The sequence below is a fragment of the Eptesicus fuscus genome, chromosome 10 (genome assembly GCF_027574615.1).
Source record: "Eptesicus fuscus isolate TK198812 chromosome 10, DD_ASM_mEF_20220401, whole genome shotgun sequence".
Classification (NCBI taxonomy): domain Eukaryota; kingdom Metazoa; phylum Chordata; class Mammalia; order Chiroptera; family Vespertilionidae; genus Eptesicus; species Eptesicus fuscus.
This window is the reverse complement of record NC_072482.1, coordinates 89,767,750-89,781,520: the sequence shown is the minus strand read 5'-3', so window position 1 is coordinate 89,781,520 and position 13,771 is coordinate 89,767,750. Positions and strand designations below refer to the sequence as shown.

Genomic DNA, 13,771 nt, shown 5'->3' with positions numbered 1-13,771 from the left:
TTATTTGAGGAAAAAAAGGCATAAAAGCATAAAGACAGATCATGTAACACAAATAAAAAGAAACACATGTGCTGAATATTTAAAATGCATTTTAAAAAGTGGTTTCTAGCCTAAATTTGCAAAATGCCAGGTTATCTCATGCTTTTGTTGGATAGTTACATAATGGTCTTAAAAGTAAGACTCAAGTTAATTATGTCAATAACTTTAAACTAAAAATGTATTAAACCAAATATAAAACAAATAATATTAGCCAATATTTATGGAATGCTTACCATGGCCAAAGTTGTCCAAAGACAGGCCATGTTCTTAAATCATTGTAATATACAGACCTTCTTGATATCTATGTCATATGGCAGAGGAGGGAGAGGAGAGGTTTTTTTAAAAAAAAAAACAAAAAAACTCAAACAATGATAAAATAATACAACTCTTTAAAAAATGTGCAATCACTTATTTAGCCTATTTTAAGAGCTTCCTACAGGAAAGTGTTCTGGAATTGAACATTTCCCTGATACTAAACTACTCTACTATTAACTTCTTTCTGTCTCCATTTACTCATCCACAAAAGGGGACAAAAAGGCACTCAGGTGAGTCAATATAGGTAAAATGCTTACAACAGAGTCTGACATAGTTAGTTACTGCTTGTAAAGTGGGTAAACCATAATAACTGCACTCCCTCTCCTCTCGTGATAACTAGGCTAGTACAATGGAAGTTCCTTGAAGGCAGGGATTCTGCCAGCTTTGTTCCCCAGTATATTCCCACACATGGAACAGTACCTTGCATGTAGGAAGAACTCATTAAATAACTGTTAAACAATCAAAATCTTTGTGCTCTTAATAACAAGAATTATAGGAGCCCAAGGTATAACCTGTTTCTATTTCATTATTTCACCCCACTTCATCTTCTTGCAATATGTTTATATTTATATTCCTATCTATAAATCAAATTTAAAGTTTTTGATAAGAGTATTGGCCTCTGAATTTAGACATCTTATCTATTACTTTATTTTTTTGCCATGTGTTGCCTAGTTCCTTTTCATATTTCTTACATAAAACATTGCACTCCTTTTATTGTGGTAAAATATACATAACATAGAATTACCCTTTTAACCATGTTTATTTATTTATTTATTTATTTTCTGGAAATGGATCTTTTTTTTTTTAATTTTTTTAATGAATCTTTATTGTTCAGATTACAATTGTTTCTCCTTTTTCCCCACATATCTCCCCACCACCCAGTTCCTACCCCCCCCTTCCCTTACCTCCCCCCCCCCCCGCTGTCCTTATCCATAGGTGTATGATTTTTGTCCAGTCTCTTCCCATACTCCCCACACAGACACCCCTTTCCCCCTGAGAATTATCAATCCACTCCCATTCTATGCCTGATTCTATTAAGTTCACCAGTTTATTCTGTTCCTCAGATTTTTAATTCACTTGACTTTTAGATTCACTTGTTGATAGATATGTATTTGTTGTTCATAATTTTTATCTTTCTTCTTCTTTTTCCTCTTTTTAAAGAATACCTTTCAGCATTTCATATAATGCTGGTTTGGTGGTGATGAACTCCTTTAGCTTTTTCTTATCTGTGAAGCTCTTTATCTGCCCTTCAATTCTGAATGATAACTTTGCTGGGTAGAGTAGTCTTGGTTGTAGGTTCCTGCTATTCATCACTTTGAATATTTCTTGCCACTCCCGTCTGGCCTGCATGGTTTCTGTTGAGAAATTAGCTGATAATCGTATGGGAGCTCCCTTGTAGGTAACTAACTGTTTTTCTCTTGCTGCTTGTAAGATTCTCTCTTTGTCTTTTGCTCTTGGCATTTTAATTATGATGTGTCTTGGTGTGGTCCTCTTTGGATTCCTTTTGTTTGGGGTTCTATATGCTTCCTGGACTTGTAAGTCTATTTCTTTCATCAGGTGCGGGAAGTTTTCGTTCATTATTTCTTCAAATAGGTTTTCAGCATCTTGCTCTCTCTCTTCTTCTGGTACCCCCATAATTCTGATGTTGGTTCGCTTGAAGTTGTCCCAGAGGCTTCTTACACTATCTTCAACTTTCTGAATTCTCTTCTCTTCATGCTTCTCTGGAAGAGTGTCCTTGGCCTCTTTGTATTCCAAATCTTTGAGTTGATTCTTGCAATCCTCTAGTCTGCTTTTGGGTCTCTGTATAATATTTTTTATCTCAGTCAGTGTATGTTTAATTTCTAGTTGGTCCTCATTGAATTTATCGGCCTTTTCAGGAAGAGTGTCCTTGGCCTCTTTGTATTCAAAATCTTTGAGTTGATTCTTGCAATCCTCTAGTCTGCTTTTGGGTCTCTGTATAATAGTTTTTATCTCAGTCAGTGTATGTTTAATTTCTAGTTGGTCCTCATTGAATTTATCGGCCTTTTCCATGAAATTCTTGAAAAACCTTATAACCGTGGTTTTGAACTCTATGTCCAGTCGCTTGTTCTCCTCCATTTCTTTGGTTTGTGATCTGTTTCCTTGCCTTCTCATATTCTCTGCTTCCCTAAGTTGGTAGGGTAGTTTTGTGTACTAGGTGTCCTATTGGTTCAACGGGTCAGCCTCCCAGTTACTTGAGGTGGACACTCTTGGTGTACCCTTGTGTACTGTGTGTCCCCCAGCAGGAGCTACAGCAAGGGCTAGTTTTCTCCTCCTTTGCTTGGGCGGTTTTGGAGCAGTCTGACTGGAGCTGCAGTTGGTTAAGCTGCTCCAGAACAGGCCATTTATATGCAAAAGCCGCTGTGTGGAACCGGGGCGGGTTTGTAGGATGTGCGGGGCGGGGCCTCAGGGCGGGGCGGGGTCTCAGGGCGTCACTAGGCTGGGGCGTGGCCAACGGCAATGGCTGCCGTCAGCCGTCTCTGCCTTTCCACGTTTCCAAGTCCCTGCGCCCCGCGCTCCAGCGCAGTAAACAATGATTGCTGGGCGCACCACTGCAAAAAAGTCACTCTCACTTTCCGACCCGATGGCCGAGAGTCCAGCTTCTCCCCGTAGGTGTCTGGGTCCCCCGAGTGTCCCCAGAAACTGGATTTCAGAGTGATCGGGAGTTTGTCTCCCTGCGGGTTGAAGAAAAGCCACGCACCCAGCCGCCCGCCGCCGGCCCGATTCGCGTGCCTCCGTACCTCAGCTTTTCAGCGATTGTGCTTCTTTCTCTTCTTAGTTGTAAATCTTCCACTCAGCCAGCTTTCCCGTGGTTCTGGGTGGTAGACGTTTTTGTCTTTTAGTTGTATTTTTGAAATTGTTGTGTGAGGCAGCAGATTAGTTGTTTAACTATGCCGCCATCTTGGTTCCTCTAACCATGTTTAAATGTACAGTACAATAGCAATAAATATATTCATATTGTTGGGCAACCATCACTACTCTCCATCTCCAGCATATACATCCTTTATAAAAGTGTGGCTTCTCGGTAGATCTTTAAGTTCCAATTATTAAAAATAACCAAGACAAATCAGAAATCAGTTAACTGAGTTAATAATAACCATTGTTCCAGTTTTTACAATCACTTACATACTAAAGATTTTTTTTAAACTTTATTTTCTGACAAGCCAATGAATAAGTGTTGGAGGGGAAAAGTGTAAAAGTTATTTTTGCATATTAAGGAACAGCAAGCACTTAATATGAGAAAACAAGAACTCAAAATAGCTGAATCAAAGGCAGTACCCTGAAATTTGGGAAAAAGAGAGAAGGGAAGCCTGATATTTTCTTTTTCTGTCCTGGGAAGAATTGTTTTTGTCCCATTATGTTGAATGGTAAATCACTCTTATCAGCACTAATTTTTTAGATCTTAGAAATAAGAAGCAAAAGTACATGATACTCATACATATATATGTATACACACACACACACACACACACACACACAAACATACACAGGACAGGCTAATCACATTAAATATTCATTAATATAAATCAGGAAAATGTTATAACTTGAGAATAAATTACTAATTTTCTTTTTGGTTTCAGAACTGGGAAGAATAATCAAACATGTCATCAATGGGTCATACCTATCACTCTATATAAAAGCTCTCACTAGGTAGTAAACGCAGAGGGTGAACTGTACAAGAAGGCTTAACAACACTTCTGCAGGATGCTGCTCGGTGAAAGGCGTTGAAACAACTGTGCAGTCATCTGTACAAGAACAACATTGGAGCCACACCCCCTACTATCCAGCAAGAGGAATTCAAATGGATCAAAGATATAAATGGGAAAGGGGAATCTATTAAAGTGCCAGATGAAAACATTCCTCGGTGAGTTAATTTTTTTATAAGGTATTTGCCAGGTAGATGTGTGGAACTGCTGAAGTTCTAAATCAACTTCAAGGCCAGAAGTTCAGTGAACCACTTGGGCGGGCAATGGAGAGAATATCCAGGAGTAAATGATTAGCCAAACCTGTACTAGGTGAGCCAAACATTCCTCTTTAAATCAAAAGCTGCTGATTTCTTTTGCCTCGAAATTCCAACACCTTTTCTTTGGGGTATGATTTGTATTCATTTCCTGGGGCTGTCATACGAAGTGCAAACACTGGGTGCTTTAACACAACAGACGTGTGTTTTCTCTCAGTTCTGGAGGCCAGAGTCCGAGATCAAGGTGCCGGCAGACCCATGCTCTCTCTGAAGGCTTTAGGGAGGTTCCTTCCTTCTCTCCTCCAGCTGCTGGTGTTCGAAAGCAATCCTTATCTTTGGCTTAGAGGTGGGTCACTCCAACCCCATGGCCATCCTCTCCCTGTGTCATCACATCGTCTTCCCCCTGGGTGTGTCTATCTTTGTGTCCAAATCTCCCCTTTTTGTAAGGATTAGGTTCCACCTTAATGACCTCATTTGAACTTGCTTACCCCTATAAAGACCCTATGTCCAAAGAAGAACACATTCGGAAGTACTAGGGTTAGGATTCCAACACATTTGGGGGGCTCACAATTCAACCCACTTCAACACACTCCAATAGTAGTATGTCTAACACATACATACATAGCTACAGCATCGCTGGCATTCTCCATGCCAAATTCCCCAGGAACGTAGCAGAACCACAGGCCAACGCTCCCCACAGGTTGCCCTGGGGACACCCAGCACCACACATTGTCCACTGCACTCATGCTAAACATGCAGATTCTGGACCCGAACCCAGACTCACTGAAACAGACACAGAAAGAGGGGGCGCAGGGCAAAGAAGCCTAGATGGGGCATTTTTTCTCAAATACCCTCAAGATTAGAAAAGAATTAGTAGCCTTCAGGCCAAGAAGCATCTACAGGGCTTCAAAGTTTCATGGGAAAGAAAACTCAAGTATGTATCACATTCCTTGGGTTCCAACTAGAGTCTCCCCAGGAGCAGGAAAAGCCAGGCAGCGGTGACTTGGAAATGGAACTCCCCAAAGACACTCTGTGTTGCCAGCTCTGAGGGCCTGCCACCAATGATGTAGGGTAACTCGACCCCAGTCTCAAGGCTCTTATTATAAAACGGAGGCAAAATCTAAACTGCAAATCTGACCCTTAAACAATATGTATCTGTCATCTCTTCAGGATGCCCCCCATGTTTTCATGTCACATTCTCTTTCATCACTGTACCGCACTGAAACAGGCTGGGACACCACCACAATAGCCTGAGAGCAGGGTTCACTGGGCTCATTACAGGTTGGGAATTAGAGTACTGGGTAGGCTTGCCAAGTCCCTGAAATCTGCAGGAACCTCCCAGAATAGAATGTGTCCCTTGAAGATGCTCCCAATTCCCACATTGAGAAATTGTGCCCTCTCTCTGGTCCCTTGTCCCTACCCATTCTAAGTTTTAAATTACACTTGCTAAGTGAAACTAACTAACTTGCTGCAAGGAAGCTAAAACCTTTAAAAGTCCTCAGAACTCAAGTTCCATACATGCCTCTGGATATTGCTCTGCTCCTTACAAAGGAAAGGTTGGAAAGAAGCCCCCTAAGACAACTGCTGGAGAGGTCAGAACAGCAGATAGGGAAAAGAGGGTAATACTAAAGCCTTGAAGATTACTTTTTCTTTATGGAAAAACTGAGTTCTAACCGAGCTCAGAGATTTCATAACATCAGAAGTATCAAAAGTCACCCTTCATTCATTCATTTATTCATTCATTCAACAAGCATTTCCTGTGCTTGGCTCACTGTTAATTTGGATAATGAGGGTGAGTATTAGAGTCAGGAAGCTAATTACTGGATTCCTGGGGAACATGGGAGCAGAAGAAGCCTTGAGCCCTGGAATGGCTAAGACAAACTTGCATCCTCAAATCAATGCAAGAAGCTTCTGAGCAACCTGGGCTCGGGCATAGTAGGAGGCACGTCCAGCCAAAAGGGATCCTCTCCTCCTGGGGCCAAAACTGAACAAGGAAGGAATCCAAAGTAACATAGTGGGGAGTCGGGGTAAAGAAAAGGGGCTCTTCTGGTGTTGAGTAGAGAGGGACATAGGCAGGAGAAGGGAAGGAAAGATCATCTCGTTTGCCACTAAAAGATGAGGAAGTGGTTAAAGTAGCATGCTTCCCATGACAATGAGCTCAACTGTCATGTGTCATTTATCCCTCTTCCTAGGCCAGCAGCTCCAGCGTACCCTTCCAAATCTGTACCCAGTGCCAATGAGGCTATCAAGCTTCTACTTATCTATTTTTTAAGAAGCAATATAGAGCCCAGGGCTAGCTATTTATCCAAATATGTACTAAAATATATAGACCTAGAACACAAACTTGAAGTATGAAATCGACTTTGAGGTATGTACAAATATGGTGATTTTTGGAAAAGACATAATTTTTCATAAGTCAAAGTAATGGTTTTGTGACAATTCAAACTTCTGAGAGATAAATAAGAAAGCAAATGTACTTTCATTGCCACTGAAACTAAGTATCAGCTAGTTAATGATACAATTGAGTATGATGCAGAAGTTAAAAATATAATAACTTTTGTCATATATTTTTCCTCTTTTGACCTTCAGCTAAATTATGCTGATTTATTGATGAGTTTCACCATGTATATTTTAATAATAAATTAAAATGTAAGACTCTAACTCTTTGAAAACTAAATCCCTATTAATGGATAGATTATGTATTTTTGCACACCTTCAACTACTGGGAGCTATGAAAAGCAAAGAAGACAACTTGCACAATCACAAAGACTTGAAAGATAACTAAGAGCTTGGGTCAAATGGAGTGATTAGGTTTACGACTTACATAAGACGACTTCATCAAGACTAGCAGTGGCTCTTTTATCTAATGTGCAGAAACCAAACCAACACAGAGAGCCAAAGATGAAGAAACAAAGACATATGTTCCAAACAAAAGAACAAGACAAAACTCCAAAAACAGGCCTTAATAAAACAGAGATGAGTGATTTATATCACAAAGAGTTCAAAATAATGGGTCATAAATATGTTCACCAAAGTCAAGAGAACAATGAATGAACAAAGTGAAAATTTCACTGAAGAACTATTGAGAGCATATCAAACACATCAAGAGCTGACGATTACAATCAGTAAACTGAGAAAGTTGAATAGAAGTGTTCAATATCAGACTAGATCAAATAGGAAAAAAGGATCAGTAAACTCAAAGACAGAGTAGTGGAATTCATCCAAATCAGAGGAACAATAACAAAAAAGAATAGAAGTGAGCTAAAAGAGCTTAAGGGACTTATGAGACACCATCAAACAAACAAATATTTATTTTACAGAGTCACAGAAGGAGAAGAGAGAGATAAAGCCTATTCAGAGAAAAATGAGTGAAAACTTTGAAACCTACGGAAAGAAACAGATATCCAAATCCAGGGGGCCCAAAGAGTTCCATAGAAGATGAATCCAAAGTGACCTGCATTGATACTTATAATTAAATTGTCAAAAGTTAAAAACAAGATCATCTTGAAAGCATCACGAGAAAAGCAACTTGTTACTAAAATTACTAGCAGATTCTTCGTTAGAAACTGCAGGCTGGAAGGGAGTGGATGGAATACTATATTCAAAGCACTGAAAGAAACAATAAGCCAACCAAGAATACTCTACCTGCAAAAGTATCCTTCAGAATTGAAGGAGGATAAAAAGTTTTCCAGGCAAACAATGTTGAAGGAATGTATAACAAGGCCAGCCTTATAAGAAATGCTAAAGTGAGTTTTTTAAGATGAAAAGAAAGAATGCTAATTGGTAACAGGAAAACATACATATGCAAACATAAAGCTCACTGGTAAAGGTAAATGTGTAGTTAAAGTCAGAATACTCTACTGTTGTAATTGTGATGGGGAAATCACTTATAAAAGTGGGGCAGATGTAACTAAAAGTCATATATAAAACATTCCATCCAACAGCAGCAGAATACACAGTCTTCTGAGGCACACAGGGAACCTTCTACAAAATGTTGGTAAGAAAATGGAATAGACAAAATGCATATTATCAAGAGATAACAAGTGTTGGTGAGGATTTGGAGAAAAGGTAACCTTGTACACTGTTGGTAGGAATGTAACCTGATTCTACTATAGAAAAGAGTATAGAGGTTCCTCAAAAAGTAAAAATAGAATTACCATATTACTCAGAAATCCCACTTTTGGGTATATATCCAAAGGAAATGAAAATGAGATATCAAAAAGATATCTGCATTCCCATGTTCATTGCAGCATATTCACAATATCTAAGACATGGAATCAAACTTAGGGTCCATCAAAGAGTGAGTGGATAAGAAAGATATGGTATATATATCTCCAATGGAATATTATTAAGTCATGAAAAAGAAGGAAATCCTGCCATTTGTGACAACATAGATGGGCCTTGGGGGCAATATATGGAGTGACATAGTCCAGAGAAAGATAAATACTGCATGGTATCACTTATATATAAAATCTTCCAAAAAAAAAAAGCCCAACTTATAGAAACAAAAAGTAGAAACGTGGTTGCCAGGATTCAGGGATGGGGCAAATAGAGATTGGTAAAAGAGTACAAACTTTCAGCTGTAAGATGAAAGCAGGCTGAGGATCTAATGCAAACCATCATGATTATAGTTGATAAGACTGTAGAGTATCACTGAAATTTGCTAAAAGAGTAGAACTTAACTGTACACACACACACACACACACACACACACACACACACACAGAGATAAATAGGTTAATTACCTAGACAGAGGAATTTTTTTTTACAATGTACACTCTCAATATCTCACAATTTTGTCAATTTTATCTCAATATAGCTGAATTTTTCAAAAACAAAGTTAATTCACAATTTCTGTTATATTGATAGACATTCTGAGGATTATCCAAATATCTTTTGCAGGTTTTTGTATCCTATGGCTAATTCCAGGTTCTTCTAGAATTCACTTTCTTACTACTCTTTTTACTAATGACACTTTCTATTCCTTCTTTTTAAAATTACTATTATTATTCTCAAACTATTATGACATAAATGTAATATTGTCTATATTAGAGTTCCAATATGAGCTATTTTTTAAATGACAGATGGTATCTGAATATAAGCTTTTCAAAATGTGCTTTCTTGATTTTTCTAAAAAGCTTGACAATCATCTTCAATTTTTTTCAGAATACATTTTTTCTCTCATTTTTCATCCTTTTAAAATTAATGACTATTTTTATTCTGCTCGGTCAGACAAATAGGCTTACAGCTGTAATCTAATAGTACACATACACACATGTACACTTATTCCTATAACTACTCTTTGCCTTCATAATTTTTTAAAAACCATTAAGTAACAAGATATAGTGTGGTCTAAGGATTTTGAAATTATTCCGGCCTTTTAAGCTAATATAATTAAGGTATAGAATGGTTTAGCTATGCATCTCATTACTATAAATTTGTTTAGTTCTAGGTTTAACAATGAGATGGCTAAGCATGTACATAATATTTTCCTTCCCTTTATTTCTGTCTCCATTTTATTTTTAAATTCAGAAGGTTATTGTCATGAATTCTTTATCCACTAGTAATGTATTTGAATTTAATTTCAGTTGTTCCAAATACCTTTCAAATTTTTATAATTATAAAAATGTCATGATGGAAATCAACTAATAACTATTATAATGTATATTTGAGTTCAGCAGTGCTATGGAACTAATACTGCTAAGAGTTTATGAGGGAAAATATGTACCTATAGTACAATAAAGCTTAATAGCAACCAAAAGTTGGCTCTCAGGGATATGGTCATTATTATTATTTCTTAGTTTTTCTCTTCTCCCAAAACATGTAAAAAGGCAAGAACAAATATTAAGATAAAAATCTATACCCACATTATATTTAGATTCCAATATTTGCTTATTATAGATCTGCTTCACATGAGAATGCTAAAGTAAGTAGGTGCTAAATAAAACTCTTTTTCTTTTAATCCTCACCCGAGGATATTTTTTTCCATTGATTCTAGAGAGAGTGTGGAGGAGAGGGAGAGACAGAGAGAAACACCGATATGAGAGAGACACATCAGTTGGTTGCCTCCCGCAAGCCCCTGACCAGGGCTGGGAGTATACAACCAAGGTACATGCCCTTAACCAGAATCAAACCCAGGACCCTCCAGTCAGCAGGCCAACGCTCTATCCACTGAGCCAAACTGGCTAGGGCTCAATAAAACTCTTAATTCAAAGGTGGCTGAGAGTTTTTATTTGCCATTAGGACTGACCCTAGATATCTAAATATGCCTGTTAATCTCCACACTTCTATATAGTCCAGACTCTACCACCTGCATGGGTGCCCTCTATCAAGTTTGGATCACAACATTGCTGGCTTCTTACTCAAAGAACCACATGTTAATATGCTAATATATGCAAATACTCTCGAAGGCCAGACATGTGTTCACTTGGCCTATAACAGATCAGTGAACTCTAAAACGCAAGTACAAAACTCCACATTTATTTAGTTTAATCAAAAGCATCCCATGCTTCAGAGGTAATAATTGATTTCATCAATTCAAAGAACCCAAATGAGACAATCTGTCTAAATCCATTAGTCATTTGAACTATATGCCAGAAAGAAGATTTAACTTCCTCTTGCCTTGATTCATCTATGTTAGCTCCTGAATGGATATGATGGACCATGGAGGATGTCTAGTCATGTTTCCTTAAAACTAGAGTTCTTCTCGCTGAACAAGAGCGGCAGTCAAGGTTCACAGCCATGCCACCTCTGAGGGAATCAGTGAAGGACCAATGTCACTCAGCCACTGCATCCTTCTACAGGCTCCTCCCAGGGGCTGGGTGAGAACCTAATCGGTCTATTGTGTTACCTTTCCCCTAAAATATTAAGAATGGAGAGTCCAATAAATAATGGGCATTCAGTAAAGAAACCTATTATTCTGCCTTTAGTCCACAAAGATCTTAAGAGAAAAAAAATTAAGGTTAAATTATTTATTAATAATTGAGGTTTTCTGAACAAAAGTCCTCAATACTAAAAATGTATATATTGTATATCATTTAATGTTAAACATTTTGACACTGTGAACATACAGTATAATATTAACTGCATTTATTATGTGTCCACTCCACATTTTTTGGTAAATTTTAACATGGGTTAAATATAATGTCAGGTTAAGTACTCTAACCTTCCATATTTTTTATTTTAAAACATTAGTTCATAATTTCCAGCAGAATTACAGTGTACTGACACTAAAAATTAACAAATTCGGACGTAACCTTGAAACAAATTAGACAACAAGCTATTGTTTCCTATTATTGCTCTCTCCTATGACATCGCAGCTGGTTCATGAATACGGAGTGATTGACTTGCACAAATAAAAAGCCCAGCTCAGTGTTCTTACCTGGCACCCTCTTTGCCCAGTTGATCATGTGAACCAGCTCCCTGTCGGCGAGGTTGGTCAGCAAGCCCATCATGGAAGCCTCACTGAAGGGTCTGCTAGGATCGTACTCGGAATAGATTATGGGGGGCTCAGCCTCCATCAAGGCACTGACCATCTGGTCGGCTGTCAGAGATAAGGCAGGGCTGTTCTTCTTCGTGTGCTTAATCAAGAGAGGGCTCGGCCAAAGGCTGGCGGCTCTCATGTCTCCAGAGGACCCCGCGTCACTCCTGCTCTCCCCATCATCCCTTTGGCGCTTGTGTTTCAACATTCTCCCTCCTCTTCGGTCTTTCCGTAACCCTGAGAACACAGAAATATACAACAGCTTATTCTTTTTATCATGTAAACTTTCGCACTATGCTCATAACCCTTAATTCTATTGGAAGAAATACCTTGAGGCACAGATAGGCTGGTGTTTGACAACCAGCTGTTCAGGAAAAAACTTTAAAGGCTTTGATTTGTAGCATTCACTAGTTTCCATTGTGTAAATACTCCTACCATGGCAAATTTCAAGCTACTTGTCTGACATCAAGCAGCTTACAAAACTCCTGAAAACTGAGCAATAGGCTTTTGTGAACTGACAAACCGTGTGTGTGTGTGTGTGTGTGTGTGTGTGTGTGTGTGTGACAGATGCTATGAAAAGAACAGAATTATAGCCCTAGCCGGTTTGGCTCAGTAGATAGAACATCGGCCTGTGGACCAAAGGGTCCTGGGTTCGATTCCAGTCAAAGGCACCTACCTTGGTTGCAGGCTCCTCCCCGGCCCGGGGCCATGGCTGGGGCCATGGCTGGGGCTCATGCAGGAGGCAACCGATCGATGTGTTTTTCTCACATCGATGTTCTCTCTGTCTTTCCCTCTCTCTTCTACTCTCCCTAAAAATCAATAGAAAAATATCCTGGAGTGAAGATTAACAAAAATAAATGTAGTAAAATTATAATTAAGTTATCCTTGTAATATAGCTTAGCATCAAACACTGCTTCTACTATGAATAATCTTTAATAATAAATTAATGCAACAAAGACTAGTTGAAATGATTAATAAAAATTAACAAACCTCTGGCTAGACTCACTAAGGGAAAAAGAGGAAAGACTCAAACACGATCAGAAATGAAAGAGGAGAAGTTACCACAGACAACACAGATATACAAAGGATCATACAAGAATTCTATGTAAGACTATAGGCCACCAAATTCAATAACCTAGAAGAAATGGGTAAGTTCCTAGAAATATATAACCTTCCTAGACTGAATCATGAAGAACTGGAAAATCTAAATAGACCAATCAACTGTGAGAAAATTGAAACAATTATCCAAAACCTCCCAAAAAGTGAAAATACAAGAGCAACTGGCTTCACTACTGAATTCTACCAAACATTCAAAGAAGACTTAATACTTATCTTTCTCAAATTTTTCCAAGAAAACTAAAGAAGAGGCTCTAATTGCTAACACATTTTATGAGGCCAACCAACATAACGCTGATACCAAAACCTGGCAGAGACCACACACATGCGCACACACCCACCAGACCAATATCTCTGAGGAATACAGATGCAAAAATACTAAACAAAATACTAACAAATTGAATACAGCAACACATTAAAAAGATAATACATCACAATCAACTGGATTCACTCCAGGGGTACAAGAATGGTTCAACATACATAAATCAATCACATGAACAAAATGAAGGGTAAAACTCGTATCATTATACCGACAAATGCAGCAACATACCAGTGTCATTATTGCACAAATATTTTATAGTAGTTCAAAGCAAATCGAACTGGAATTGAGGAGAAGGTGAAAGATGACCCAACTTCTATGTTAGCCCAGGCTAAATGAGAGTGGCTGATCAGAACCTATGATTATAGGCTGTGCCTTAGTTCTTAGTTCTATATAGAGATGGGACATAAAAATGGCACGCATAATTAAAATCCAAAGATAAAATTAAAAAGTCATTCTCTGCTCCCTACCAGACATTTTCCAGTATTATTTGTAGAGCAGGGACACAAATTGATATGTATTT

The 13,771-nt window shown here is 38.3% G+C and overlaps 1 protein-coding gene across 1 annotated transcript in view; it reads right to left on the bottom strand.

Annotated features, from left to right (window-relative positions):
* ESR1 (estrogen receptor 1) overlaps window positions 1-13,771 on the bottom strand; it is a 222,016-nt gene that overhangs the window by 115,376 nt on the left and 92,869 nt on the right. The window contains exon 4 of the mRNA XM_008158585.3: window positions 11,715-12,050. Within this exon, the coding sequence (XP_008156807.2) occupies window positions 11,715-12,050 (336 nt within the window). The remainder of the gene's footprint in view (window positions 1-11,714; window positions 12,051-13,771) is intronic.